Source organism: Lemur catta, unplaced genomic scaffold (genome assembly GCF_020740605.2).
Source record: "Lemur catta isolate mLemCat1 unplaced genomic scaffold, mLemCat1.pri scaffold_67_ctg1, whole genome shotgun sequence".
NCBI lineage: Eukaryota > Metazoa > Chordata > Mammalia > Primates > Lemuridae > Lemur > Lemur catta.
The window spans coordinates 857,719-885,571 of NW_025423866.1; the positions used below are offsets into that span (position 1 = coordinate 857,719).

The 27,853-nt window shown below is 44.0% G+C and overlaps 2 protein-coding genes and 1 long non-coding RNA gene across 6 annotated transcripts in view; 1 reads left to right on the forward strand and 2 right to left on the reverse strand.

Moving 5' to 3' along the window:
• The first annotated feature begins 1,983 nt into the window (after positions 1-1,983).
• LOC123630018 lies at positions 1,984-8,092 on the forward strand. Of its 4 annotated transcripts, XM_045539347.1 has the most exons (5): positions 1,984-2,443; positions 4,421-4,524; positions 5,611-5,759; positions 7,283-7,381; positions 7,471-8,092. In XM_045539347.1, the coding sequence occupies exons 1-5, from the start codon at positions 2,334-2,336 to the stop codon at positions 7,681-7,683; spliced, it is 675 nt and encodes a 224-aa protein (XP_045395303.1). In that variant the 5' UTR covers positions 1,984-2,333; the 3' UTR covers positions 7,684-8,092. The 4 variants fall into 4 exon arrangements, 3 of the variants coding, with proteins under 3 accessions (XP_045395303.1, XP_045395305.1, XP_045395304.1); XM_045539349.1 differs by having other exon boundaries at positions 7,283-8,092; XM_045539348.1 differs by lacking the exon at positions 7,283-7,381.
• LOC123630021 lies at positions 4,974-11,552 on the reverse strand. The gene is made up of 2 exons (XR_006732546.1): positions 11,019-11,552; positions 4,974-6,665 (listed from the first exon to the last, which is right to left on the reverse strand). It is a non-coding gene; the product is annotated as an uncharacterized LOC123630021 (long non-coding RNA).
• A 10,220-nt stretch (positions 11,553-21,772) lies between these two features.
• The window catches only part of LOC123630019 (protein NDNF-like), a 40,363-nt gene continuing 34,282 nt past the window's right edge, over positions 21,773-27,853 (reverse strand). Inside the window, exons 4-6 of the mRNA XM_045539350.1 lie at positions 27,199-27,439; positions 25,342-25,483; positions 21,773-21,862 (exon numbers count right to left, since the gene is read on the reverse strand). Coding sequence (XP_045395306.1) covers positions 25,396-25,483; positions 27,199-27,439 — 329 coding nt within the window. The 3' untranslated portion in view covers positions 21,773-21,862; positions 25,342-25,395. The remainder of the gene's footprint in view (positions 21,863-25,341; positions 25,484-27,198; positions 27,440-27,853) is intronic.

Consider the following 27,853-nt stretch of genomic DNA (forward strand, 5'->3'; position numbering starts at 1 on the left):
CACCGCGGCAGGCCCTCGGCTCTCGTGCTGGCGGAAGTGACCTGCGCCTGTCTGGCGACCCTCTGTGTTTCTTCTGCACAAATCACATCCCACCGGCTGTGCTCGCTGTGGCGTGTTTGCGTGCTTGAGCTGCTCTTCCAGGCAACGAATATCTTTTTTATCCGCACCCGTGAATGTGCGCTGGGCTGGGTGGGGGACAGACACAGAGAGTAATGGAGGGATAACTAGAACGCCTGTGAGGGAGAAGAATGCGACACACAGCAGGGGACAGAGCCTGAGGACTTGGAGAAACAATGGAGTGAAGGGGAGACCCGGCGCCAGAAGCAGGAGAAAAGCAAAGGGAGAAGAGGGAGCTGAGCAGAGAGGAAGGGCGGGGACGGGGAGGGTGCGGCCGCCAGAAGCAGAAGTCGTCCGCGCGGGGAGATGCTGCAGACTGAGAGCGGGGGTGAAGGAGTGACAGGAGCAGAGGGGGACCCAGAGCAGGCAAGGAGCTCAGCAGGCTGAGGGAGGCCGAGTTCAGGGGACGGCAGAGCAGGGGAAGAGGGACCGGGACAGGGAAGAGAGAGGCAGAAACACACGGAGTTAGCGGACAATTCAAACTTGGGAAGAAGGAATGACAGGAAGTGGGACAGACACTGCAACAGAGCAGGGGCCGGACACCCCGTAGGAGAAAGAGAACAATGAGCAGACGCGAGGAGTGGGAAAACGCAGAAATGGAGAAAGAGGGAGCGAAGGAGAGAGAGACATATAAGGAGAGAAAAAGAAAAAGAAACGAACTGGACAACGTACACGTGGACTCCAGCAAGACTCAGACGAGGCCTGAGAGAGCAGATCCCCAGGGGTGAGGAGTCCACATCTTTGCAGGGCACTGAGCAGAGGCTGTGTCACCATGAAGCTCTGGGGACATCACGCGGGTGCTGAGATGTGTGCCATCCAGCCCATGGACACGGGGACAGGAAAGACCCTACACCGAGCTTCTCTTTCACCCCAACTACTGAAGAGGGGCTTGGGCTGTGTATCCCTGGTGGGGGAGTGACCGTCTCCAACACTGGAAATGATAACTGATGACCGTGGAGCTCACTGTGGGAAGGACCGGTTTACTGCTACCCTCTGTCCTGCTAGGGGCCTCCAGGACTTCTCTCCTGAGCTGCACCCCGACTGACAGGAAAGGTGCCCCTGGGCATGTTTTAGAGACCAGAAAACAGAGGCTGGAGACTAAAAACTTTACCCACGGTGACGCGGATTATCAGTGGGAGAGTGAGATTCTAAAACAAGATCTACTGAACTCTCAAATGTATGCTTTTTCTGGGGGTAAATAAAATGTGAAGCTGGATAAGAAGAGAACCTCAAAAACAATTTGAGAAGTAAGAATAGAATAAGTAAGGAAAGATGAAGCTTGGACCAGATGGGTCTCTGACTAAGGATTTGTATCAGTAGGGAACAGAAGCCACCTTTATGTCTGTTACTGGGAAAGGGATTGAATACAGGGAATTACACGCTCACACAATCGTTAGGAGGTTTGGAGGGGTGAGTGTCAGCCCAGGGTTTCAGGAATGACTCTCAGCACTTCACAGAACGGACTCATTCTTAGGCAGCCATTGGAGCCAGAACTTTAATCCCCAATTCAGGAGTTTCCTGCCACCTCCCAAACTGCCTCTCAACTCCTCAAAGTGGGAGAATTAACACTGGAACACACAGTCTTAAAGCTGCTTCTGCTTCGACTGCCTCTAAAATCCCAGGAACTTAGAGAGTGCTAGCTGCAGGGGACTCCAGGCAATGCAGTTTTTAGTCTTCCAGACTCTCCTGTATGGGAAGACCCTCCGGAAGGATGTAGCCAGCCAGTCAGCCCCACCCACCACCAGCCGGTCCCAGGTACTCGGGTAAACAGATGAGGGCATTTGTATTTATTCCAGAGGCAAAACCTGCTGACTGTCTGCCATGATTTCTCTCAAATTCTTCCTTTTTGTGCCGTTTTAAAGTTATTCTGCTTATATAGGGGAGAAACCTGCTCTTCTGTTCCTCAAGTGCTTTCTTTGGAAATTAAGATCCTTCTTTTATAGCAAAAAGGCTATGTCCTGGGCTTGAAGTCTGGTGCAAGGTCTTGGGGAGCCGGGAAGAGTCAGGGTTGGTGAGGCCCTAGACAGCCGGACCCCGCTGAGCCCTAGCGCCGGTGGGCCGTGGCCACGGGAGATGCCATCAGGCCAAGGGGAGGCTCCAGCATCTGCACTTGGGTCTTGGAGGTTGTTCCTGGAAGACCTTTACACAGCTTTCTGGCCTCTCCTCTTCACTCCACATTTTGCCAGGATCCCTGGAGGAGAAATGACTTCCTTTCCATGTTCCATGAAGTGACTTTGTCACAAGCAACTCTTGCCAGCCCTCCTCCCCATCTCCAATGCCCCCAGGGCTCACAGGACCAAGGTCCCCCATGGCCTGTCTATCCCTGGTAAGTGTCAATCATATTGTACAAACAATTGACAAACATAGGACATTTTATCAGACCCCATTTCCTTATTTCCAGTAGTATAAGAAAATTGAAGTCAAGGCTAGTTTCTGGATAGACAGGATGAACTTTAGGCAGGTGGATTTTGTCAGGCTCCATCTCACGAGGCTAAGCTTTCACTGGACCCTGCTTCACAGAGGCCCTGAGCAGGGGAGAATGCATTTACTGGGACGGAGGGAGCAATCCCTCCCATACATTTGCAATCCCTAAAGGTTTGTAACCTATTAGGCTGTGGTTGTGCTGAGAATAAAACACAGTTTCAGTTCCATATAGAGCTTGCAAAACATTCAGGAAGCACAGTTTTCCAAGAGCTGAACTAATTATGCAACTGCGGCACAGCTCAGTTCGAGCTTCCTGTGGTCGTGGAGAAATGGACCGTAAGAAGCAGAATATTTTGTGACGGTTGGGGGCTGGCAGCAGAGTGGGCAGCTCACAGGAGGTGGGTCGTGACCCTTTAGCACAATCTGCTGAACAGGCTACATGAGCAACACAAAGACAGTCTCCACTGGCCTGTTAATCATGAGATGATTCTGGCTGGACTTGCATCTGCAGATACTTTCGAGAGGGATGTGGGAGCTGGGAGATCTGTGGCTCCAAAAGTTTACAAGAGCAGAAGACTCTCTGCCCGTGTGATCCATAGACGGGGCATGCAGGACGCAGCCGACGATGGGCAGAGCTGACAAAGGGGGGAGCAGGTGCAGAGTCACCGAATGATAGGCCACCTACAGCCTGTGACTTTGTCAACAAGATTGAAACTATAAAACAGTTTTGCATTGAAATTGCTCACTTTCAGACTGGTTTGGGTTTAACTGTAAAGGATAAACCTTGTTCCTGCTCTTTTGTGCATCAGAGATTTAGTTCGGGTCTAAATACCTTTGCTAGTACAGTCTCCCTAAAGGGACACAGTGTAAGAGTGGTCAGAGGTCAGACAGAAAAATCTCAAACTCATGGCTCTGCTACTTAACTGCGGTAGAACTAGGACAGGTTACTCAACTCCTCTAGGCTATAGTTTCCTCAATGAAAAAAAACAATCCTTCCTTAAAGGACAACTGTGAGAATAAGACAAAGTAAGGAACCAGGCAGGAGTTCTAGATAAGAAAATCTCTCATGCTAATAGTTGCTATGGTTACCAGACTTCTGAAAACCCGCCAGATACTGGGAATTCAGAGGCCCAGGGCTGGCTAAGGTATGGGATCAGGAGTTCAGCTCAACACAGTTTTAGAGTTCTAGCCGGGCATGGGATACAGTCAACAGGTGAAGTTCTACTGCTTCGGCTGAGACTCTGAGCTCTTCAGTAAGGAGCTCAAGGGGTGAATTCTGGAGCAGGGGTACCTCCTTTTCTCCACATTGCTTCCTTCTCGGGTCTCTCTCTCTCTTTCTCTCTGTCTCCTTCCCTCTCTCTCTCTCTCTCTCTCCCCCCACATACATATAGGTCTTTGCTTGTTAACAGTACAGTTGACCCTTGAACAATGCTAGGGGTAGGGGCACCAGCACTCCCCACACACAGTCAGAAATTCATGTGTAACTTTTGATGCCCCCAAAACAACTGATAGCCTACTGTTAACTAGAAGCCTTACTGATAACATAGGTGATTAACTATTTTGCATGTTATATGTATTATATACTGTATTCTTACAATTAAGTAAGCTAGAGAAAAGAAAATGTTATTAATAAAATCATAAGGAGGGGAAAATATGTTTAGTATTCATTCAGTGGGAGTGGATCATCCTAAGGTCTGCATCCTCATGGCTTCACACTGAGCAGGCTGAGGAGGAAGAAGAGGAAGGTGAATCTTGCTGTCTTAGCGGTGGCAGAGGTGGAAGGAAATCTGCATGTGAGTGGTTCCTTGCAGTTCAGACCTGTGTTGTTCACGGGTCAACTATAATCCGATCCAATCCTACCATCTTTATTCCCTTCCAGGTGTACCAGGCGCCATCACTGTGTGAACTTGTATTTGAGCGTGGTGTGTATGGGGGACTTGTCCTCGCTGTGTCAGTTCTCCAGGAAGTACACAGCGAGATGGGGTAAAGAGAATGGAAGGCTCGTGGTGGGAGTAACGTGTGGGGAAGATAAAGGGGAGACAGTAGTCTGGATAGGGTGACCGCAGGTGGTGACACATACGGGACACTCTATCAATCCAAGGGGAAGCTCCAGAGCCAGCTGTCCTTCAAGGCAGCCCTACGGTGGGCAGGAGTAGCCAGGCCTGAGTACCCTGCCCTGCTCGGTGACTGGCTGGGGCTGCCTGGACGAGCGTGGCCTCGGCTCACGTGGCTGCCCGGCAGCTGTCCGCTCCCTGAGCTCGTCCCGCCGCACCGCACGCTCCTCCCCAGAGGGAGACAGGGCGCCCCTGACTGAGTGAGTCTTAGACCTGAGAGCTCCACGTGCTCACAGCTCCGTAGTGAAGACCATGACTCTGTCACAGCCTCTAGCACGTGCTCAGCAGTGTTTAAAATGATTCTCTTTAAGCCTCAAGACAACTTCAGAGATAATTTTTATTTTCTACATTTGAAAGGTGAGAAAACATAAGAGGTTAAGTTACTTTTTCCAAGTTCAACCAAAGGCTAGAAATAGCAGAGCCAGGGGATTTGAAGGTATGCAATGAAACAATCGTCCATGTAGAGTAGAAACTTGTCTTATATTCTTACAAAAATAGAGGGCACGCATTCAGCTTACCTAGAGAATGTAGGGATTTTGCCCTGGTCACAGTGGGGGGGAGCAGGTGGGAGGAGAAGGGGGAGACAGGCTTTTGGACTAATCACGTGAATATGTGACACAGGTCAGGACGACGTCTGGCTGTAGAAGGACAGTTCATAACCGCTGCCTCCAGAATGTTGACCTGGACAGTCCACTCATATTAACATTCAGAAAGTAAGCACAGAGGAAAAGTATATGGTTGAGAGGGAGTGAGAGCGATTGTTCTAAAAGAAAAAAGATGGACTACATTTTGAAATAAAACTGGTAAAATTATTATCTGCAGAGTTAACAGTAATAAATAAGATGACAAGAATTAGAACCCAAAACTTTAAAAACAACTTTGAGTGTCAAAAATATCTTCTCCAGATGCCTTATTTAATATGAATTTGCTGATCAGTTCGATTACCTTTCTGCAGTCAGTTGGGGTGTATTTCTACGGATAATGAAGATGAAAACAATGAGTCTTCGTACGTCAGCCAGGATCTGCCCCACCGGACTCGTGGGACACGTTGCAGCCTCTGCCTCCATTCCCGATCCAGGTGGACAGGCCCAATTCTACCTCCAGGTTAGTTGGGCTTGCACTTGGGTTTCAAAAAGTGATAAAAATTTATAGTTCACTTTGAATTTGATAAGATTCTGGATAGTGTCTTCAGAATTCCATTTCATTAGCCTGTCCAAGGACTTCCAGATTCTCAACAGTCCTTACCAAACCAGGAAATGAAAGGCCAGCCCTTTTTTCATACATTTACAGAGCAAACAGAACCCGTGTCGGTTTATCAACGAGACGGGAAAGGAAGTTTCTCTCTCAGGAAGCTCAAGGCGGAATTTTGATAGATCCTTAGAGTGCAAAGGGTGGTCATTAAAATTTTAATCTCTTCACACGATTTCATACAGCTTTACATACACACCCAATACTGAGAACCCACAGACACCGTGATCTCTTTCTTCCCAGTGGAGGGTATTTGTTTAAACCTCCTTCCCAGAAGAGCTGGGTTGCTGGACTGGCTGGGGCTGCCTGGGCTCGCGTGGCTGCCCGGCAGCTGTCCACTCCCTGAGCTCGTCCCGCCACACCGCACGCTCCTCCCCAGAGTGAGATAGGGTCGCCCCTGACAGTGCTCAGGCCCCAGGGAAAGAGGGACAATGTGGCAATGGACGAGCTGAGCAGTGCTTCTCAGCGCCTCAGAACTCAAGGTTGATTTGAAAGATGGCTTCCGATCTGGGGTTGTCGTGCAATATTTGTGACATACTTATACTAAAAAAATATTGGTTGTCTGTCTGAAATTCAAATTTTTTACTTTGCATTTTATCTAAACATCATCTGTATTTACTTACATTTTGAAAGTCTGCATCGTCTCTGGCAGCCCTGCTCTAAGCACGGTCTCCAGAGCTGCAGAGCAGAGCTAAGGTGCCCATTTATTAATGTATGAGCTAGACAGTAAGGCAGAGTCCAGTAACCAAGCCATGGGGTCAGCTGGAGAGAACAAACAATGACAGATTAAAGGAAGAGATTTTGAGTTGTCGGAAGCAATAGAAGTTATTGACTGATCGGAACATGCACTGTGCAATATGATGGCATTTGATGAAGGTAGAACAGTTGCTAGAAAGGAGTGTCTAAGAGGTAGTACTGTTATTACTCCTATTTTTATTTTATTTTGTATATTTTTTAAGCCAGTCGATACTCTATTGAATGGGTGAAGAAACTGAGGCACTCGGAGAGCGGGTGACCCACCCCTGGAAACACCGGCTGTGGAGTGAGGGTTTGAACCGTAGTCCGCCTCCTGCTGCTGCGCCTTGCAGCCTTGATTCTCTCTTCAGGACAGCTTTGCTCTTTTATTTACTTATAAAAATTTTAGGTGCTTAAGGACATCAGAAACTCCCTTCTGAAGACAATTCCTCCATGCACAGGTTAGGGACGATCCGAAAAGCCAGACTTATCAGATTCTCCTTTAATATTTGTTGATTAATAAAAGAAAGATATTGTTTTAGAAGAGGACGTTTTAAATAATAGTAATATGTGGCATGTTGGTTGTCTAAAAAAGCCAGAATTCATGAGTACTCTCCTATTAGTTGCAACGTCTTGTATTTCAGGAGCATCTGACTTCTAATCTATTCATGGGTTCATTAAGACCCTGGTTGAGCACGTGTGTGTCAAGCCCTGCACGAGACACTGGACGTGGTCATGGAAAGGTGCCGTGTGCATAGTCCCTGCTTTCTGGGAACCTGTCGTTCTCTTCCTGCCTTTTGTGTAGGGCTGGATTTTTCCTTTGTCCCTCCAGAGCCCACCAACCCTGTTATGTGGCCCAGAAGACCAGCCTCTTCCCCTGTCATCTTCTGAGATCTCTGCTTTTCGCTGGGCTTGGTCCGTAGCAGGGTGGAGAGAGGCTGAGCTTTCCTGCCTGTGCACTCTCTCAGAGACATTCGCTCCCCCTCTGGAGCCTCTGGTTCTGTCGGCAGCCCCTCTCCACAGCCAGAGCCCTGAGTTCTGGTAAGTGTCCCCGTCTCCCGGTCCCCAACAGGCTTAGAGGTGATAAGGGCCTCTGCTTGTCGCTTATCTCCGGGGTTTTGCTACAGGTTGTTGGTCTCCTTAATCCTGTCCTGGCTTTTCTAGATAGTCTGTCAACTTAAGTATTTTCGGCGACCCCTTTGAGTGCATCATCTCTTTCCCTGGGACCCTGACTAATGCGAGCATGGCAATCCCTCCTATGGCTACTGCTTTGCAGATTGTCCATAAATTCTGACCAAAACAATAAATAAATTTGATCCAAAGACAAAAACACTGAAGCAACGAAATACGCTTAGGAGAAAGTAAAACTACAGGCCAGGAGTAGTAGCTCATGCCTGTAATCCTAGCACTCTGGGAGACCCAGATGGGAGGATCACTTGAGGTCAGGAGTTCGAGACCCCATCTTTACCCAAAATAGAAAAAATTATCCAGGCATGGTGGCACATGCCTGTAGTCCCCAGCTACTTGGGAGGCTCAGAGAGGAGGATCGTTGAGCCCAGGATTTTGAGGTTGCAGTGAGCTGTGATGATGCCACTGCAGTTTACCCAGGGTGATAGACTGAGACTCTGTCTCCAAAAAAAAAAAAAAAAAAGAAAAGAAAAGAAAGAAAGAAACTAAAACTGCAATTGACATGCATGCTGACTGCGCACCAAGGAAAAGAGAGGCCGGCAGTGTCAGTACAGTGGACCCATGAACAACATGGGGGTTGGGGGTACTGACCCCATGCAGTTGAAAGTCCACGTATAACTTTTGACTCTCCCAGAATTTAACTACTAATAGCCTACTGTTGCCTGGAAGCCTAACCAATGACATAAACAGTCAATTAGCACATATTTTGTATGCTATATGCATTATGTACTGTGTTCTTACAGTAAAGTAAGCTAGAGAAAAGAAAATATTATTAAGAAAGTCAGAGCCTGGTGTAGTGGTGTGCACCTGTGGTCCCAGCTACTCAGGAGACTGAGGCGGGAGGATCGCTTGAGCACAGGGGTTCGGAGGTTACAGTGAGCTACAACTGTGCCACTGCACTCCAGCCTGGGCAACAGAGCAATAACTCATTTCTAAAAAAAAAATGTTACTAAGAAAATCATAAGGAAGAGAAAATATATTCACTGTGGAAGAGGTGGAGGTGGAAGAAGAGGCAGGAGAGGCAGGTGCAGTCAGGGTAAGTTTTATCGAGAAGAATCTGTGTAGAGGCGGAGCCACGCGGTTCAGGCTTGTACTGTTCAGGCTGCTTGTATTGCACTGGTCAGCTACGCAGTGTGTTCCCGTTGCACTGACCAGGGCCCGCCCCACAAGGACTCGTGTGCATGATTTATCAACGCATCACGTACTCGCGTAGCCATGCAGAGAGCATCCCCTGCTAAACCACACGGTGCACACATTTTTGTAAATGTATCTTTTATATGCACGTATGCATTATCCACATCTCACATAAAGAAGAGCTAAAAGAACTGATTAGGTTTAGCAAGGAAGAAAGCTGCTACCCCAGACAAATGACTGCTGTGTTACTCAGACATTTCTCAGAGGACCAAGCATGCTTTGAGCTGCACTAAGAGATCTCATAAGGAATAAAGAAGGATGTTCTGGGGAAGAAGATTCTGCTTCTGTGGAAGGGAAAACTTTGTAACAGTGTGAGGTCCCAGAATAATTTTCCAGTTTAGCTATGTGCTGTTTGTTCATAAGAATCACTTTGGATTTTGGTCGCATAATATATTCGATACTTAAAAGGAAATTCTATGAGCTCAATTACATGGCATAAGTAGCTTTTTAAAAAGGTTTGCTGGGTGGTCCCTGATAGCCTCTCGTAACGTAAGGCTTGCTTTTTTTTGTTTTTTATTTTTTTTGGTCATCTGTTAAGAGACTTAATGGGAAACGGCATCTCACTAGAAATGCATAGGAGTTAATAGTCTTTTGCATATTACGTGTTTGTGATATTAAACAAAAAATAACGTACAGTGTGTTCACATATATAAAAGTGGCGGAACACTGCCTGGCTTATAGCAACTGCTATGTAAGTGCCTGCTGGTATTATTGTTGTTGTCGTTGTTCTACTTTGATGACATCTTGTCACATCACAGTTCTAGTTCCAGCGGGTCAAGCGTCACTCCTGCCAACAGCACGGCCACCCCCAGCCTTTCCCTTCCCAGGGGTGGTATGTATTGGCTGTCACTACCCCCATCCCTGTGGGAAGTCACATCTGGTCTCTACTTCTACAAAGACCCCGAAAAGATGGAAAAGGAAGGGCAGGACACTGCTGAAAAGGCGGTGACCAAGCAGGAGCTTCAGAGCGTGGCCTGCCCGGCTCTCGAGTTTCTGCCCATCCGCCAGGCCCGGCTGCCGGTGCAGTGGGGCCAGCTGCAGCTCCGCCACCTGGGCCGCGACGGGGTGCAAGTAGCCCCAGACAGCCACACGGGATTCTCCCACAGAAGCTGCCTCCTGGGCAGATGACGGAGATGAGACTGAGGGGAAATCACCATCAGTCTCTGAATAAAAACAGAGTGCGACTCTGTGTCGGGCAATCACAGTGTGCCCTCGATCCCACGCAACCGCCGGTTACAAACACTGTCACCAGTAACTTTAAACTAGACCCGACTGTTCAAGCTATAAATTAGTTGTTAAAGCTTAGTTATTTAATAATTAAGTCAGGCATTTCTAATTTTGTACTTTTTTATTTCCTCAAAATGTTTTCAAGTTGTTGTAAGATTCTGATTAACTTCTTGGTCATTTTCACAGAGCATAAGGCTTATTTTTATTTTTGGTTCATGTCAAAAGGTAACTAATATTAATTTGTCATTGCACTTATCATTTTTAGATACATAACTCATTGCAGTGGAAAAGACCTGAGAGATTTCTTTCTTTCTTTTTTTTTTTTTTTTTGAAACAGAGTTTCGCTCTGTTGCATGGGCTAGAGTGCCGTGGCGTCAGCCTAGCTCACAGCAACCTCAGACTCCTGGGCTCGAGCGATCCTCCTGCCTCAGCCTCCTGAGTAGCTGGGACTACAGACATGCGCCACCATGCCCGGCTAATTTTTTTATATATATTGTTTAGTAGGCCAGATAATTTCTTTCTATTTTTTTTAGTAGAGACGGGGTCTCGCTCTTGCTCAGGCTGGTCTTGAACTCCTGACCTTGAGTGATCCACCTGCCTCAGCCTCCCAGAGTGGTAGGATTACAGGCGTGAGCCACCGCGCCCGGCCGAGATTTCTAAATAGAAGAAAACTCTGAGGTCGTCCCTCCCATATTGTAGAAACATTGCTTCTTTTAGATATGAATCCATATTTTTATCAGTTTGAAAGCAAAATATGATGTAATTGCCCACCTTTGACATGACTTTAACCAGGAAGCTTGTCCCTTTTTTAAGTCTTGAAAAAGTTCATCCATAGCAAGAAATCCTTCAAGAATAAAAATAAAACATCACTTTATTTAGGTTCAATTCAACCAGTACTTGTTGATCATTTATTATGTATTAGGCACAATTCTGGGCTCTGTAAATTCAGAGATGACTGAAGTGGCCCTGTCCTTAAGAAGTTCACTATTTCTTCCTGAAATGGGAAGCTAGACAAGGCATTCTAGAACAACGTGGGGAGTTCTTTAGCTGAAGCCTGGTATACAGAGTTCTGACATAGCCCCAAAGGAGCCTGATGATTCCTTCTGAAGGGAGCTTGGTCTTATTTGGTTACATGCCTGTCCCCTTTAAGAGACTAGACTCTGCTTGAGGACAAGGACCATGTATTCATTGCTCTTTATTCCTACTGAAAGTACAGGGCTCAACTTATCTTTTTCATAGAAAAGAAAGAAAGAGACGGAGAAAGAGAGAGAGAGAGAGAAGTAGAAAGGAAGGAAGGAAGGATGTTATTTGCTAAATTGTGTATTCCCAAAATTCATATGTTGAAGTCCTAACCCCAGGTATCTCCTAACCCCAGGTATCTCAGAATGTGACTCTGTTTGGGAATAGAATCCTTAAAGAGGTAATTAATATGAAAGAGGTCACAAAGGTGGGCCCTAATCCAATATGACTGATGTCCTAATAGGAAAAGGCAATCAGAACACAGACGGACACAGACACACACAGAGGGATGAGCATGTGAAGACACAGGGAAGATGGACATTTACAGGCCAAGGAGACAGACAGACCTCAGAAGAAACCAAGCCTGCTAACATCTTGATCTCAAACTTCTAGCCTCCAGTACTGTGATACAATAAATTCTTGTTGTTTAATCCATTTGGTCCATGATATTGGTTATGGCAGCTCTAGTAAACTAATACAGAAAGAAGGAAAATAAGAGGTGATTCTTGAGTCAAACACCAAAGAGCAAATATGATTTTTCCAAACTGGAAAAGGAAAAAGGAATGATTAATTCTGTCCAGAATAGGAAAAGAATCAAGATTTCACAGAAGAGATGACATTTGAGCCAAGCATTGAGGGGTTGCCAGAATCTGTCACTTGGAGAAGGAGAAAAGAGGTTAAAGCATAAGAGGAAGAGGGACCTTTTCACAAAGAACCACACGCACTTGGAAAATGGGCCCAGCAGGCTGTCTGGGCTGTGAGTTTGAGGTGCAGGGGTAACGGGAGATGAGTTGGGCAAGTAGATTGAAACCGGACTGTGGAAGACCAATGGTCGACCACGAAGGGAGTTCGCATAGTAGAAAGAATTGATCAGGTCTTTAGATTAGAGACAGACACCAGGAAGGGAGGAAGGGAAGGGTGAAGAGAGAGCAGGAAGTTAAATAGCGTCTGTCATAATGGTGCAGACAGAAGGGTAGGAGGTTCTGAAGTGGACAGGGAGCCATAGAATTGAAAAGTTGAAAGTCAGTGTAACATTGTGGGTAGAACCTCTACAAGTGATTGACCACAGCAGAAGCTGTGTCCAAAAATAATACTAAGATTCTGAGTTGGTAAAGAGAAGAGGACTATACCAGGGTCAGAAATACAAAGTCGGGAGCAGGTCTTGGCTATGGTTGATGGGAGGTGATGATTTGATTTGAGATGAGATGTATGACAAAATCAATGTGTGTTGCAGTAATTAGGAGAGATCTAGAAGGGAGAGCTTCACCCTGTGACAGGGGGATTTAATGGTATCTGGCCCCCCATCAAGCCACGGAGGCCACATCACATCAGAGCAGACCTCCCATGTCTGGCTGTGTCCCAGGCTGAGTTGTAAACCACTAATGGACACACTGTGCCTTCTGTGGCCCCAACCCTGCTGACTTCTGCCCTTGAGTTCCCACATATCACATTTGGCTGTCATCTCTTCTTACAACGATCCTTTCCCTGAGAAAGAATAGGCTCTGTAATGTGCAGTAACAAACACTCCCAAATCTCAATGGCTCAAAACAACGATGCTTCATTTCTTGTTCACATGACATGTCCATGTCATCATTGTCCTTCCTCTGGGTCCTGGCCATGGAGCCACTGTTCACAGTCATCATGGCACAGGGAAGAGAAAGCTTGGCAAAGCCTCCAGGGCACTTGAAACTTCCATCCCAGGGAGGCCCAAGGGGAAAGAGGCACCTGCCTGTGTGGACGCAGTCCAGACGGTGCATGTGAGGAGGCGGCCTTGACCTCCCAGCCCTCACAGTTGCTATGCCCTTCCCATGTTCCTTCCCAGGAGCATGGAAGCCCTCTGCAGCAGAGAACCCTGGCACATGCTACACTGACCCAGTGATCAAGGCGAAGGCGTCAGTGATCAGCTATGTTGGGAGTGTGACCCGAGAGGCCGTGACAAGAAGGCATCTGACCTCTGTGGTCTCCCCCACAGACCCGCAGCCTTCGTCTACTCACGGGGACATCAGACTGAGCACATTCTACAACGCGCTTGCCCGGGACGCCTCAAAGCTGCCTAGGTCACCAAAACAAGGAAAGCCTGAGAAACTGTCATGGAACAGAGGAGGCTAAGAAGAGATGACAGCCAAATGTGATATGCAAGGGGCTCTGTGGAATCCTGGAGAGAAAATGGACATAAGGTGAAAACTAGTGAAATCATTCAGATAACGTGTGGAATTTAGTTAATAGTGATGCTAAGTAAGGTCGGTCCCTTAAGTATGACAAAGGTAGCCTGGTAATGTAAGATGTTACCGCAGAGGGACTGGGAAAGGGGTGTGTGGGAACTCTATGTACTGTTCTTGAAACTTCTCCGTAAGTCAAAAGTATTCTTAAGAAAAAAAAAAGAGATGGCCGGGCACGGTGGCTCACGCCTGTAATCCTAGCACTCTGGGAGGCCGAGGTGGGAGGATCGCTCAAGGTCAGGAGTTCGAGAGCAGCCTGAGCAAGAGAGAGACCCCGTCTCTACTAAAAATAGAAAGAAATGATCTGGACAGCTAAAAATATATATTGAAAAAAATTAGCCAGGAATGGTGGCACATGCCTGTAGTCCCAGCTACTTGGGAGACTGAGGCAGTAGGATCGCTTGAGCCCAGGAGTTTGAGGTTGCTGTGAGCGAGGCTGATGCCACGGCACTCTAGCCCGGCTGACAGAGCAAGACTCTGTCTCAAAAAAAAAAAAAAGAAAAAAAAAAGAAGAACAGGGTCTATATAAATTAAACACAGGTCAAAAGACAGTGTGATTATCAGCGCAGTCTGTATTTAGTTTAGAAAATAAAATGAATGAAACAAATCCCTTCTATAATAATAGAACATGCCTAGTTTGTAACGCTGTATGTATATAAATAATTCTTTAATATGGAAAATCTGCTTCAAAGAACCTTTTACCTTAAGGAATTTTTCCCACCAATGATCCGCTTCTGCTGACGGTGCAGTAACCTCAGCCCACAGACAGACGCCAGGGGCCCTGAAGGAGAAAGGTCAGGAGTTAGACCCTCGCTGCTGATGGAGGGGTAAAGGCACAATAAGTGTTGTACTCCCCTGATGCTTCCTCCTCTATGTCAAAATCCCTTTCTCTGCAAATTGTAGGATAACTTTTCCTATAATGAAGATAAAAAGTGTCCTCATTCGACCAAATGGTAGCAAGTTGCAAACACATGGGAAATTTTATGAGGTTTTAGCTCCAAGGGGTTTTAGGGCTTCTGAGTCGTGTGACCCCGTCTAGTGCCTTGTCCTGGTCATGTCCTGCTGCCAACTATAGAAGCTGTCCCGGAGTTCAGGAATGTCAAACAAAATAAGAGAATGGCAAAGGCAGTAAGGGTCTAAATGACTCACTTTCCAAATACACCACTGTTCCAAGCCACAGATGAATATGTAACTCAAAGGAGCAAACATTCCCAGGCTAGAATTCCGATCTGAATTTACGTTTACTCGGGGTATTAACGTATGAAAAGGGTTTGCTAAGCCAATTTAAGCGGTCAACTGTATTGATGGGTAATACAGTCAAACTTCCCCAGGTAACAGACTTCTGTCAGGAACATACAAAAAAGAGTTCAATGAAAATGACATGCAAGGTGGTGTAAAAAAGAAGGGCAAATCTAACAGATATGACCAATTTTTAAAATAATTTTAGAAAGCAAGAGAATGTATATAGAGGTACTTTGCTTCTTTGGTTAAGTACGTGTGGATCAGGCACAGATACGCACTGTCTTTCCATTTGCGTAAGGACAGAAGGGTGGGCATCTTGCCAAGAACACGAGACCTCATGGGGACTAATGGTCCCCCATGATACTCAGGTAGAGGAGAGCCCAGTGGGGAATTAGCAGTCGTTATTTCTTGATGGAGAAAGAGGTCCGACAATGTGTGCCAAGATGACTAATTTGCCAAATGATCTCAGAGGCATGCTGTCAAATTGTAACTTCAGCTCTTAGAATATGAGTCCTCTAGATGACACTGCATATTATAGGATATTAGAAAAAAAACATAAGTTTCCAATAGTGCTCCAAGTTGGCTAAATGTATATGATGCCAAGAAAAGGAATGATGTAACAGTGAGCAAGCAAAACCTGAAGTTGACATCACTCTGAGACAAAGCACCAGATTGCAAGAGAATAAAATGTATTTAAACCCACAAACTGTTATAAAAAATAAATAAAAAGCAAAATGAAGTTCATTTATAAAAGGACCCCATCAGATGACCAATGACCAATGACTTGAGTTTGAATCACCTTATAGAAGTCACCAGTCAAGAGTGTGAATATCAAATCAATCGGTTCCTGAGCCAGTTTCTGTAATCTAGCTAGTGTAGCAAGAAATCTTTCTACTTGAGGTCTGGCAACATTGTTATAACCATGGAAAGGAGTCAAAATAAGTATTGCCACAACTCCAGAAAGGCATAAAAACAAACACATAAACAATGAAGAAACAAACCTACGGTAGCTCATCTTTTAGAATAGGTTTACATAGAAGTGTAGTAAAATATTTCACAGTTATTGAATTTTTATATTTTATAACTACTTCAGGGATTTGACATAATCCAAAGAATCAGTTATATTCAATTTGTAAGTGTAGTTTAAATTATTGAAGGGAACTTAATAATCAGAATGTAGAGAAAACTGTCTTACCAATTCCTATGTGTATGTATATGTATATGTAAAAAAATAAAGCACAAGGAGTTGTCAATGTTCTGTCTACACTCAAAAGCTCCTCAGATAGTGAAGAATCATATTAACAACATCCAGAATGCTCTAAAATGCTTAAAAGAAAAAAATGTTTTTAAACGTAAAAAAAAAACCAACATCCAATTCATTTATTGCATTCATTTATTGCACTGTCTTTGGCAGTTATTAAAAGGTTTTAGAAAAGAATAATACTCAAATACTTAGATGTACCTGATCTTAACAAAAGCCAATGGCACAAAAATATGAACTTTCAATGCAGACAAAGAGATGACTGTTCTTTTCAGCAAATGTAGCAAGACCTTATCCTTACAAAAAATTATTTTAAAAAAATTAGTAGGGCGTGGTGGTGCACACCTGTAGTCCCAGTGACTTTGAGAGATTCACATGGAAGGATCGTGTAAGCCCAGAACTTGGAGGTTGCAGTGAGCTGTGATCACAGCACTGCACTCCGGCTTGGGTGACAGAGAGAGAGACCCTGTCTCAAAAAATAAAATAAAATAAAAATATAACAGAATAAAATAAGAGTGAAGAAGTGCCTTTGTTGGATTCATCTCTCTATTTCCATTGCTTTCCTTTTTAAGATGGAAATATCAATTCTGGATCTTCAAGGACAGCTTTATTTCATCCAAAGAAGGGAATATAGGAACCGTTAAGAATGTACAAAGGGGGTGATCCCAGGGATCACAGTTTCTGGAAATCCGCTCCTAGCCCTGAGCATGCTCTCTCTGTAAGCCCCACCTGGGCAAGTTTGCCAAGAACCACTGCTCTAAATACTACCACCAGGAGCAGGCACTGACTGCATACGTTCTTGCTGCACGGGACTTACGTCACCAAAGCCCTCCTTGGAGTAACGAGGTGGGGGTCATCATCCCGTGGCTTGCTTAGGGCCCCAGAAGGCGGCTCACCTTTCTTACTGTTACCTGACGCTTTCTTGCCAGAATAATCGCAAATAACGCCCGCATCCTCTCTGTGGCGGCAGTTGTGTCTTCCGATGTCCTGCTTGATGCAGTCAGCCAAGGACCTCTCATGTCCTGTGCACTTCACGTTGTCCACGTGGATGGGTCCTGCTCCTTCCCCAAAGTAAGCCACGCCTCGTGCTCTGGCGGGGCCCCTGCAAACAGAGCCTTCTTAGGCACACGGAGAGTCAGTCCATCACGCGTCTGAGCAAATCACAGCCTGTGCCCCCGTTCCACATTCTCTAATTTTTGCATATTAAAATTAGCCTCTGCATGTGCTAAAAACCATTTATTTCATGACTGTCAAAAAAAAAAAAAAACCCTAGCCTGTAATCCTAGCACTCTGGGAGGCCGAGGCAGGAGGATTGCTCAAGGTCAGGAGTTCAAGACCAGCCTGAGCAAGAGTGAGACCAAGACCCCGTCTCTACTAAAAAAATAGAAAGAAATGATCTGGACAGCTAAAAATATGCAGAAAAAATTAGCCGGGCATGGTGGCGTACGCCTGTCGTCCCAGCTACTCGGGAGGCTGAGGCAGGAGGATCACTTGAGCCCAGGAATCTGAGGTTGCTGTGAGCTAGGCTGATGCCACGGCACTGTACCCAGGGTGAGAAAGTGAGACTGTCTGAAAAAAAAAATTTTTAACTAAAAATAAGTAAATAATTTAACTTTAAAAAAAGAAAAAAATAGAAATGTTTAGTGATGGAAGATTCCTGTGCCCAAAAAGATGCTTCTAAAGTTTCTCTTAGAATTAAATCTTTTTTGTGTAAAACTCATTTAATGATATTAAATAATAATAAATGGTCATTGGATCAAATTTGCATTTGCATTGTATCAAATATTGTATCTTACGTGACATAAGGTTTCTCATGATAGAAAAATTTGCATAGACTCTACCTGTTACTTTGTTATAATTCTGAATCAAATCAACATGCTGCCAGTATTTTCAGCTGAATAATATAAACGAATTTTAGATAAGAAGTAACTCATTAGAACAAGCACAAAAAAGTCAGAAATGGGCACCAGTAACCACCACAAACAACGAAGCTTTCCTTACTTAAAGCCAAGCTGCCAACAGACCACAGCTGCGTCCTTGTCACTCCATCCATCGTCGCAGATGGTTCCCCACTGGCCATGGATAAAAACCTCCATGCATCCCTCCTTCTTGTTTTCTCCATACACCAGTCGGAGAGGAAAACCTAGGCCGCCATTCGAGAGCATTAGAACAGCTGAAACAAGCATGAAGCATGAGAGACTCAAACTCCTGGGCTCAAGCGATCCTCCTGCCTCAGCCTCCCGAGTAGCTGGGACTACCGGCATGCGCCACCATGCCCGGCTAATTTTTTTCCATATATATTTTTAGCTGTCCAGATCATTTCTTTCTATTTTTAGTAGAGATGGGGTCTCGCTCTTGCTCAGGCTGGTCTCGAACTCCTGAGCTCAAGCGATCCTCCCACCTCGGCCTCCCAGAGTGCTAGGATTACAGGTGTAAGCCACTGCGCCTGGCCTTTACGAAATCTTAATATAAAATATTTGGGAAAGCTAAACAATCTCTGGGTATACAGTATCTTTAATTATATATCTCAAATTGATTTCTAGCAGTTTTCTTTAATTTTTCCTGTAACATTGATATAATACACTATTTTTGGAAAATAATACTATCTCTTAGAAAAAAGACAAAATATAGCATAACTACAAATTAAAAGTCTAATTTTATACTGTAAAACTGAGTAAGAGGCAACCTCACTGGGAAAGAAATCTTTGCTAGGGCTTAACACTCTGAAGTTTAGAATCTGTGTCACGTTAAAGTGAGAAGTCCGGCCGGGCGCAGTGGCTCACACCTGTAATCCTAGCACTCTGGGAGGCCGAGGCGGGTGGATCGCTCAAGGTCAGGAGTTCAAGACCAGCCTGAGCAAGAGTGAGACCCCGTCTCTACTAAAACAATAGAAATAAATTATCTGGACAACTAAAAATATATATAGAAAAAATTAGCCAGGCATGGTGACACATGCCTGTAGTCCCAGCTACTCCGGAGGCTGAGGCAGGAGGATCGCTTGAGCCCAGGAGTTTGAGGTTGCTGTAAGCTAGGCTGACGCCACAGCACTCACTCTAGCCCAGGCAACAGAGTGAGACTCTGTCTTAAAAATAAATAAATAAATAAAAATAAAAAATAAAGTGAGAAGTCCACGTATTTACCCCCCAGAAATTGCCTCTCACTCACACAGGCGCTAACTGTATTCTTACCAGAACTACTTTTACTGGCTTAGAATTTTACTTTTGAGTATTCCACCTACTGCAGACGGAAAAGAGTGTGCTAAATGGGCTAAAGCTAATTTTGAGAAGAGTTGCATTCACATTTAAAGTTCAAGTGCAGAAGTAAAAGTAAGTAGTAAAAACCTCTACTGTTTCTTTTTTCTTTTTTCTTTTTTTTTTTTTGAGACAGAGTCTCACTCTGTTGCCCGGGCTAGAGTGAGTGCCGTGGCGTCAGCCTCACTCACAGCAACCTCAGACTCCTGGGCTCAAGCGATTCTCCTGCCTCAGCCTCCTGAGTAGCTGGGACTACAGGCATGCACCACCATGCCCGGATAATTTTTCTATATATAGTTTTGACTGTCTATATAATTTCTTTCTATGTTTTAGTAGAGACGGAGTCTCGCTCTTGCTCAGGCTGGTCTCGAACTCCTGAGCTCAAACGATCCACCCACCTGGGCTGCCCAGAGTGCTAGGATTACAGGCGTGAGCCACCGCGCCCAGCCTCTACTGTTTCTTAAATGCTGTTATTTGTATCAGTAAACCACGATCTCCTTCTCTAGGCTTATCTTTTCAATATAAAGTATTTTTTAGTAAGTGGGAAAGTAACGATCTATTTGACTGAATAAATGGTCATATGATCATTTCCTCAAAGGATATTTCCTCAAAGGATATGTCCAAAGACATAATGTTCTTTGGACAAATGACTTGAGTTAATAGACACATTACTGAGATTAGAATAGAACCAAAGAGATTCATAATAGTGATCACATATTTTATTAATCATTATCACCTTCCGCTTTTTAAATTTTTAAAAAATACTTTTAGAGTCCTAGAATTAAAAAGAGTTTCAGGTGAACTGGAAAGGTCAGTTGTCCTAACCCTCCGATGTAGTTAACAACACAGGCCTGCAGAGAACTCAGATTACACGGTATTCTGTCACCAGATGTGGTGACAGAGCACATCTGAGCTGTCACCCCAAGACCCTAATACTTCCTCTCTGGGGTCGAGAGGGTCCATTTCTAGCAAACAGCTTCCTTCTCCCCAGCCACACACAATCATTTATCACATAATCCTGGGGGGATCAAAAGAAGAATAGAGCAAGGGACAAGGAGAACAAATACAAAGAAAGAAAATTGGAACTCTAACCCGCAAGGGATAGAATAAAAACGTGTATTTCTACTTGATATAATGCTAGATTAGTGCAGTGAGTCACCACAATCTCACCGTTCAGAGTGCAACGAGGAATAACCATCCACTTTGACGAACTTAAAGTATGCAATATGCTTAATGCTGTGGGAATCAACAAGTTTTGTTACTTTATAATGTGAAGATTTCAGCTTCACGGTCCCAAAACAAATGGATACAAGAAGGGGCTGGTTCAATTCTGAGGCTAAAAGGCTACCTATGACATTTTAACATCCACTCACACACACTCACACACACACACACACACACACACACACACACACGGATGCATGTGTAGGTACATAACAGAGCTACAAGAGCATTTCTGGAAAGTCTTCCAAATGCCTCCTTCTGTATTTTTCAGGGGTATTTATTCTCCCCTACTTGTCAGACATTGAGAATCTGTCAAGAATGTTTAACTGTTCTTTGCCCATAAAAGGTTCTGTATCCAGAATTATTGCAAGACTGTTAGAGGAGTTAGTGGCCTTTGATCCAACTACAAAGCTAAAAAAAAATTATAATTTGGGAGTAGCAAAGGTCCCTGATGGGTTTCTGGAATACAAGAGCATCTTAGAAAGATGGGTGGGCTATTAACTGCAAGGAATCCACTTAGAAGCCCCCTGACAATCTCGAGAGAGCAATGGCTGGCCAGGGACAACAACTGAATCCTTAGATGCAGGGCAGAGCTGGGGTGGCGGTGAGGAGATGGAATTTCTTTTTTTTTAATCCTGTCTCACATAGTTCATTAGAATTCAAAGTAAATAAAAACCAGAGCAGGGGACCAAGGAGTAGGGGGATGGATATTGCAGCTTCTTTAGTCCATACCTCGGATACATGTGATCCTAAACATTTTAGAAACTTCAGCTTCTAAGTAAAGAAACCCAATTTAGGGGTAGACATTTCATAGTTGGTGGAGAGACTCAAAAGATTGTTTTTTCTCTGCATAAAATTGACTGACAATTAGACAGTTGTGGGAAATAGACCCCCCCAAAAGCGCCATTGCACATTCTGGAGCAGCAGGTGGAGGTGCAGCAGCCACTGAATTAGGGATACCGAGAGCCAGGCCAGTCCTCACCCAGAGAAAGTCTGTGTCCCTCGCTGCCAGGGTAGCAGGCGACTCCAACGTCCTTGCGATGGCCACAGTCATGCCGCCCCCAGGGCTTCCTGGAACAGTCGAGGAAACTGGTTTCCTTTCCGGAGCAGGTGACATCGTCCAGCCATATGGGACCCATGCTTTCTGGGAAGTGGTTTGCGGAGGTTTGTTTGCCGTATCTGTGACAATAAAACAAACATGGCTGGTAGACTGCTGGCTTCAAGGAACCACCACACATAAAACAACCTCATGAAGTGTCATGACTTCAGAGGGTAAGTATTTGTTCCTTTCCTACCTTGGGGACAAAGTTCTAAGAGCTATGTTTGCTCCATCACACATGTTGGTCATCTTAAAAATTTTCTATTATTTCACTGGGTAACTAATGAATAACTAAACCTCTTTCCCCATTCATTCTTGTGTTTTGTCTACAATGTAACCCGCCCATCAAAGAGAATGCAGACAAAGAGGAAAACCCTCAAATTCCTGACCATAGAAGTCACAGTGTGGACCAGACGGTGAGAACACGGAGCTCGTGTTGCCACCTGAGCTCACTGATTCCATCCGCTTCTCCAGGCTTCTCTGCTAACTGACCTCTTCTCCGCTAGGAAAAGTGCGGATTAGTTCAGGGATGACTCAGGCACTGTTCCTAATCCGTGATGAAATTTGGATTTCGGCCCATTAATATCAGAATGACAATGTTCTTGGCTTTTCATAAGATTATAGAAACCCAACTTTTTATAAATTATATTTGCATTCCAGCTGACTTTATTTGTAACATTGCACTACCAAAAAACTAAATATGTTATAACAAATATATACGTTGCAGAATAGGAAAGATCTACAAAATAAAAATGGTAATTTAGTCTACAATCCTTTCATTCTCCCCCAATTTTGTTTTCTTTTGTCCCATAAAATCCAAACCTCCAGAAATCACTGAGTTTAAGGATATTTTAGGTATCTTTCAGTTTGAACAGTCTATGAAATCCAACTCTTACTCATAAGTTTTATGTCCATCATCTCCCTCAATTCATGTTCTTATTATTTCTTTCTTTTTTTTTTTTTTTTTGAGACAGAGTCTCACTTTGTTGCCCGGGCTAGAGTGAGTGCCATGGCATCAGCCTGGCTCACAGCAACCTCAGACTCCTGGGCTTAAGCGATCCTACTGCCTCAGCCTCCCGAGTAGCTGGGACTACAGGCATGAGCCACCATGCCCGGCTAATTTTTTTTGTATATATATTTTTAGTTGGCCAGATAATTTCTTTCTATTTTTAGTAGAGACGGGGTCTCACTCTTGCTCAGGCTGGTCTCGAACTCCTGACCTCGAGCGATCCACCCGCCTCGGCCTCCCAGAGCTAGGATTACAGGCGTGAGCCACCGCGCCCGGCCTATGTTCTTATTATTTCTGTGCTAAGAATACAAAGAGATCTTTCTCCCTGGCATGAGTTTTCTTAATTTCTTTCTATACAAGCATTTATTAAAGAACATTTTACTAAATTAAAACAATGAAACATTTAATAGACCGTTCTAAGGCTTTTTTTCCTATTTGCTAATTAGGCCTTAACTAGAAAAGTAATTCACCTAAATGTCCCATTGCTATCATTTTTCACCATTCTTACATGAAATGCCCCAATCTGATTATCATCTGTCCTTATCAACCATATAACATACAACAGGAAGTCATTTTACTTTGGGATTGCATTTGTACAAAGAAACCTAAAAAGTTTATCCTTTTCTCATGCCCCCAAAAATTATTTTTCAAAAATTCCTCCCTAAACTACAAGTAAATGTAGCACATGCTTTTACTACCATCCAAAACAATCACTTAAAACTTCTAACACACATTATTGAGAACATTTTTAGAATCAGTAAGTTTGTATACTACTGTGTATGCAAGAAAAACCGAATGGATTTATGAAACTAAATAAAATATGGAGAAAAAAAATCAATGTCATTTGTTTTCATTAATAAGGAAAAAATGTGGATATAAATAGTAAACAATAGGATTTATGACTCTCTAAATCTATGAAATTGGAGTATAGTTAACAGTCTAATAGAGATTTACTTAAAATGACACGTATTAAGTAATTCTCATTAATTAAATGTCAATACACTGTATTTATTTGGCTGTTACGTCATAGCCCTTTACCCAATAAGCGCTCTGCCCAAGAATATTCAAGACATGGCACAATTACATGCATTTATATCTTCCTGATAGCATTATTGTAACAGGCAAAATTAAACTAAACTAAATATTCAATAAGTTATGGTATGAACCTTCTATGGATATTGTTATTAAAAATTATGACTACATAGCAATATAATGGTAAAAAATATGGATATAAAAATTACACGTCCACTACTAGCACTGATATAAAGTCATACACACAAATTATAATAATGATGGTGTAAGAATAAAACATTATGGATTTTTTAAAATTTTCTTTCTTTTCCAAACTTTCTCTGTTTTATGTTACTTTTATAAATTTTAAAATATACATTTAAACACAGCTTTACCTAGCTTGAATGAAGGCATATTTTTAAGATGGAATGAATATTTGCAAATAGCTCTATCTGAAGCTGCAATGAAACAATGTTGCCAATTTTCTTCAAGCTTCAAACAATTCCTTCAAGCATGACACAGAGACACGAAAAACAAGAAAGAATGGGCGTTCATTCAATATTTAACGGAAAGGCATCATTTGCGGTTACGGGGACAAACTTGGGTCTGCTCTGGAATGCACTGTGTGTGGCAGGGGATGAACGTCCCCAGGGTGACACTTGGCTTTTACGTGAGTGAGGGCAAAGGCGAGTTCTAGAGGGCGTCTCATAACAAGAGGGCTGTTTTTCTCAAATAAAAGTGAGAATCACCATCACATTCTGAGAAAGGGAATAATGAAACACGAAAGCATTTGACACCGGACGTCTCTGCAACGTTAGACACGACGATGTCGAAACTAATGACATGCAACAGTATTGGAGCGTGAGAATAAAATCGAGCAAAGTCTTGCTGGAAGAGACACAGAGAGACCTAGAAGTCACCCTGGCTTCAACCAATTGTTCAAGACGAGGGGTGGTGGCGGGAAAGGTGAATGAGACAAACAGCAAGACATGATCACCCATCACCTTACAAACTGTCATGGCTTTTATTGTTGTGCTTCCCTAGATAGGCAGAGAGATGATAGCGAATATGCATTTGTAGTATTATAGAAATTCCAGGCCGGGCGCGGTGGCTCACGCCTGCAATCCTAGCACTCTGGGAGGCCCAGGCGGGAGGATCGCTCGAGGTCAGGAGTTTGATACCAGCCTGAGCAAGAGTGAGACCCCGTCTCTACTAAAAATAGAAAGAAATTATCTGGACAGCTAAAAATATATATAGAAAAAATTAGCCGGGCATGGTGGCGCATGCCTGTAGTCCCAGCTACTCTGGAGGCTGAGGCAGGAGGATCGACTGAGCCCAGGAGTTTGAGGTTGCTGTGAGCGAGTCTGACGCCATGGCACTCACTCTAGCCAGGGTGACAGAGTGAGACTCTGTCTCAAAAAAATATAAATAAATAAATAAATAAAATAAAAAAAAGAAAGAAATTCCAATAGAGATTACACAATAATATTTTTAAAGACAGAATCTGGCATTCAGCTGCCTCATCCCAGTGAGTCTTACTTAAATCCCAGCTGCCGACAAACCACATATGTGTTCAGCACCGTCCAGCCGTCGTCAGAGACAGAGCCCCACTGTCCCTGGTGATACACCTCCAAGCGGCCCTCGTGGCTGCCTTTGCCCCCTGCGAGTCTGATGGCCCCATCTGTGATGAGAAGGAGACACAGAGACTAAGCAAATCAACGCTCAAAAACAGGCAAAACAATGCTGTCATTTCATGAGAACTATCAGCAGCTCCAGGCCTCTTGTTAAACTTGTATCACATCTGTGCTCGGTGATCTGGGGTTACTGTATCGATGCTGAAGTGTGACAGTGTCCCTTTCTATGTGTACTCCTGTCCTCTGAGTAGAAAAATATATCCTGATATAATTCCGAAGTATCTATTTAAATTTTTCTGGACTAAGTAATATTTGTGACGTTTCCTATAACATTAGTCTTTGAAATCTAAGCAGCATGGGCCATTTAAATGTAAAAAGTAAGAACACATATTAACTTGGAGATGGTTCAAAATTTCAACTGCAAATAAAAAATATTAAAATAAGATGACAGAAGAAACTATTCTGGATAAAGGACAGTCTGTCGGGTCAATGCATTTATTATTCCTTAGGCGTCCATGAGTCATAAACACTGGAACGCACATCTTGCCTTTGTTCTTTTATTGATGACACAGATCTGAATTGGAATCTTATTAACTGAATAATTAAAAGAGCTTCGAAGCAGATACACAGGACAATAAATTTAAATTTTAAAAATGTAGATTTAAAAGCCATTTTCCATCCCAAATAATCCAAATAGTCTTCCTATCAAACATATATATAATCTTGGGTAAAAGTCAGACTTCTCATGAATCTCTGGGATCATTTAAAGCAAATAAAGGTCTCTTAGCAACAGAACCATTTACGAACATAACACTGCACTGTCTGCAAGGCACGCGACGAGTATTACCTCATCGGACCATCACAGCAACGCTACAAGGCTATCTTCATTTGAAAGAGGGGGAAGTTGTGACTCAAGAAGATCATGTGCTCTGGTTTAAAATCTGGCATAAATTATCTATTTTTATTGACTACCAATGTGTTAATCTGCTAATAAAAACAAAGGCATGTAGAGAATTGTCAATAAAAATATAAATTTAGTATTTTGTAGGCTCCAAGAAGTTATTTTTTTAATTTTTATTAAAGAAAGATTTAAACAAAAAAATTTTATTCAAGTTCTTTTTGCCATAAAAACAATGGATTTGTGATAACTCAACTTCTCTTGACTGTTCATTTCCTTCTTCTCACCCCCAACATGTAATCACACACACACACACACACACACACACACACACACCAGTCTGCACTCAGACACGCCCTTCTCCTACCCCCTGACATGTTTCCACAGTTGTGCTACAATCTGGAATAGTCTAAAAACTGAGCAAAGCTAATTGGTTTCTTTAATAGTGTGCTTTCGTCAGCAATCGCATCACTACGGTTTTACCAGCTTTAAACACCTTCTGAGAGTCAAGCCAAGGTAACAGCCGAATGGACTAAAGACGTAATCTTTACATCTACTGCCTGAAATTTATCACTGCACACTGATTTCATTACTGAACCCTACATTGCAACAAAGTCTCGTGTCCTGATCAAGTTTTACAGGACTGTAGAGCCTTAAATTGCACAATTCAGAAATATCTGTGAATAAGGAGATAGTATTTTGATATACGATTTGTGTTCATTTTTTTTTTTTTTTAGTTTGATTTGGGGGATTGATGTGTGTGCCCACGTGGTGATACCATCTAAACTGAGGGTGAGGGGCGCCGGGGCAAGCCCCAGCGGTGCCGGGGCAGGGGTCCGCGCACGAATGGGGCCAAGTCCTTGCCTGTGACGGGGGTGCAGGATACTCCCGCGTCCTCTCCGTGGGCACAGTCGTGCTGTCCCCAGGAGCTCCTCGCACACTGCTCGACGGAAAGCTCGTTCCCCGTGCAGCGCACTTCGTCCAGCACCACGGGGCCGGAACCTTCGCCAAAATACACCCCACTCCACGCTTTGGCGATGCCACTGTGGGAACACAGGATTCCGGATTAGACATCGGAAGTTGGTCTGGCGCATTTCTGTGGCCCCTGGTAAAAGCACAGTTATTAATCCTACTTGCCAACTCACTTCAAAGCTCATGCACGACTTTCTGTGTCTCTTTTTTGTTTGTTTGGTGTTCTTCTTCTCATTTTCAGCCCTTACACACGTTTCAGAGATCATTAGGGATGCCCCAATGTGTACCCTCCTTTTCTCCATTAATAATGGAACCTTGGCCGGGCACGGTGGCTCATGCCTGTCATCCTAGCACTCTGGGAGGCCGAGGCGGGAGGATCGCTCGAGGTCGGGAGTTTGAGATCAGCCTGAGCAAGAGCGAGACCCCGTCTCTACTAAAAATAGAAAGAAATTATATGGACAGCTAAAAATATATATAGAAAAAATTAGCTGGGCATGGTGGCACATGCCTGTAGTCCCAGCTACTCAGGAGGCTGAGGCAGGAGGAT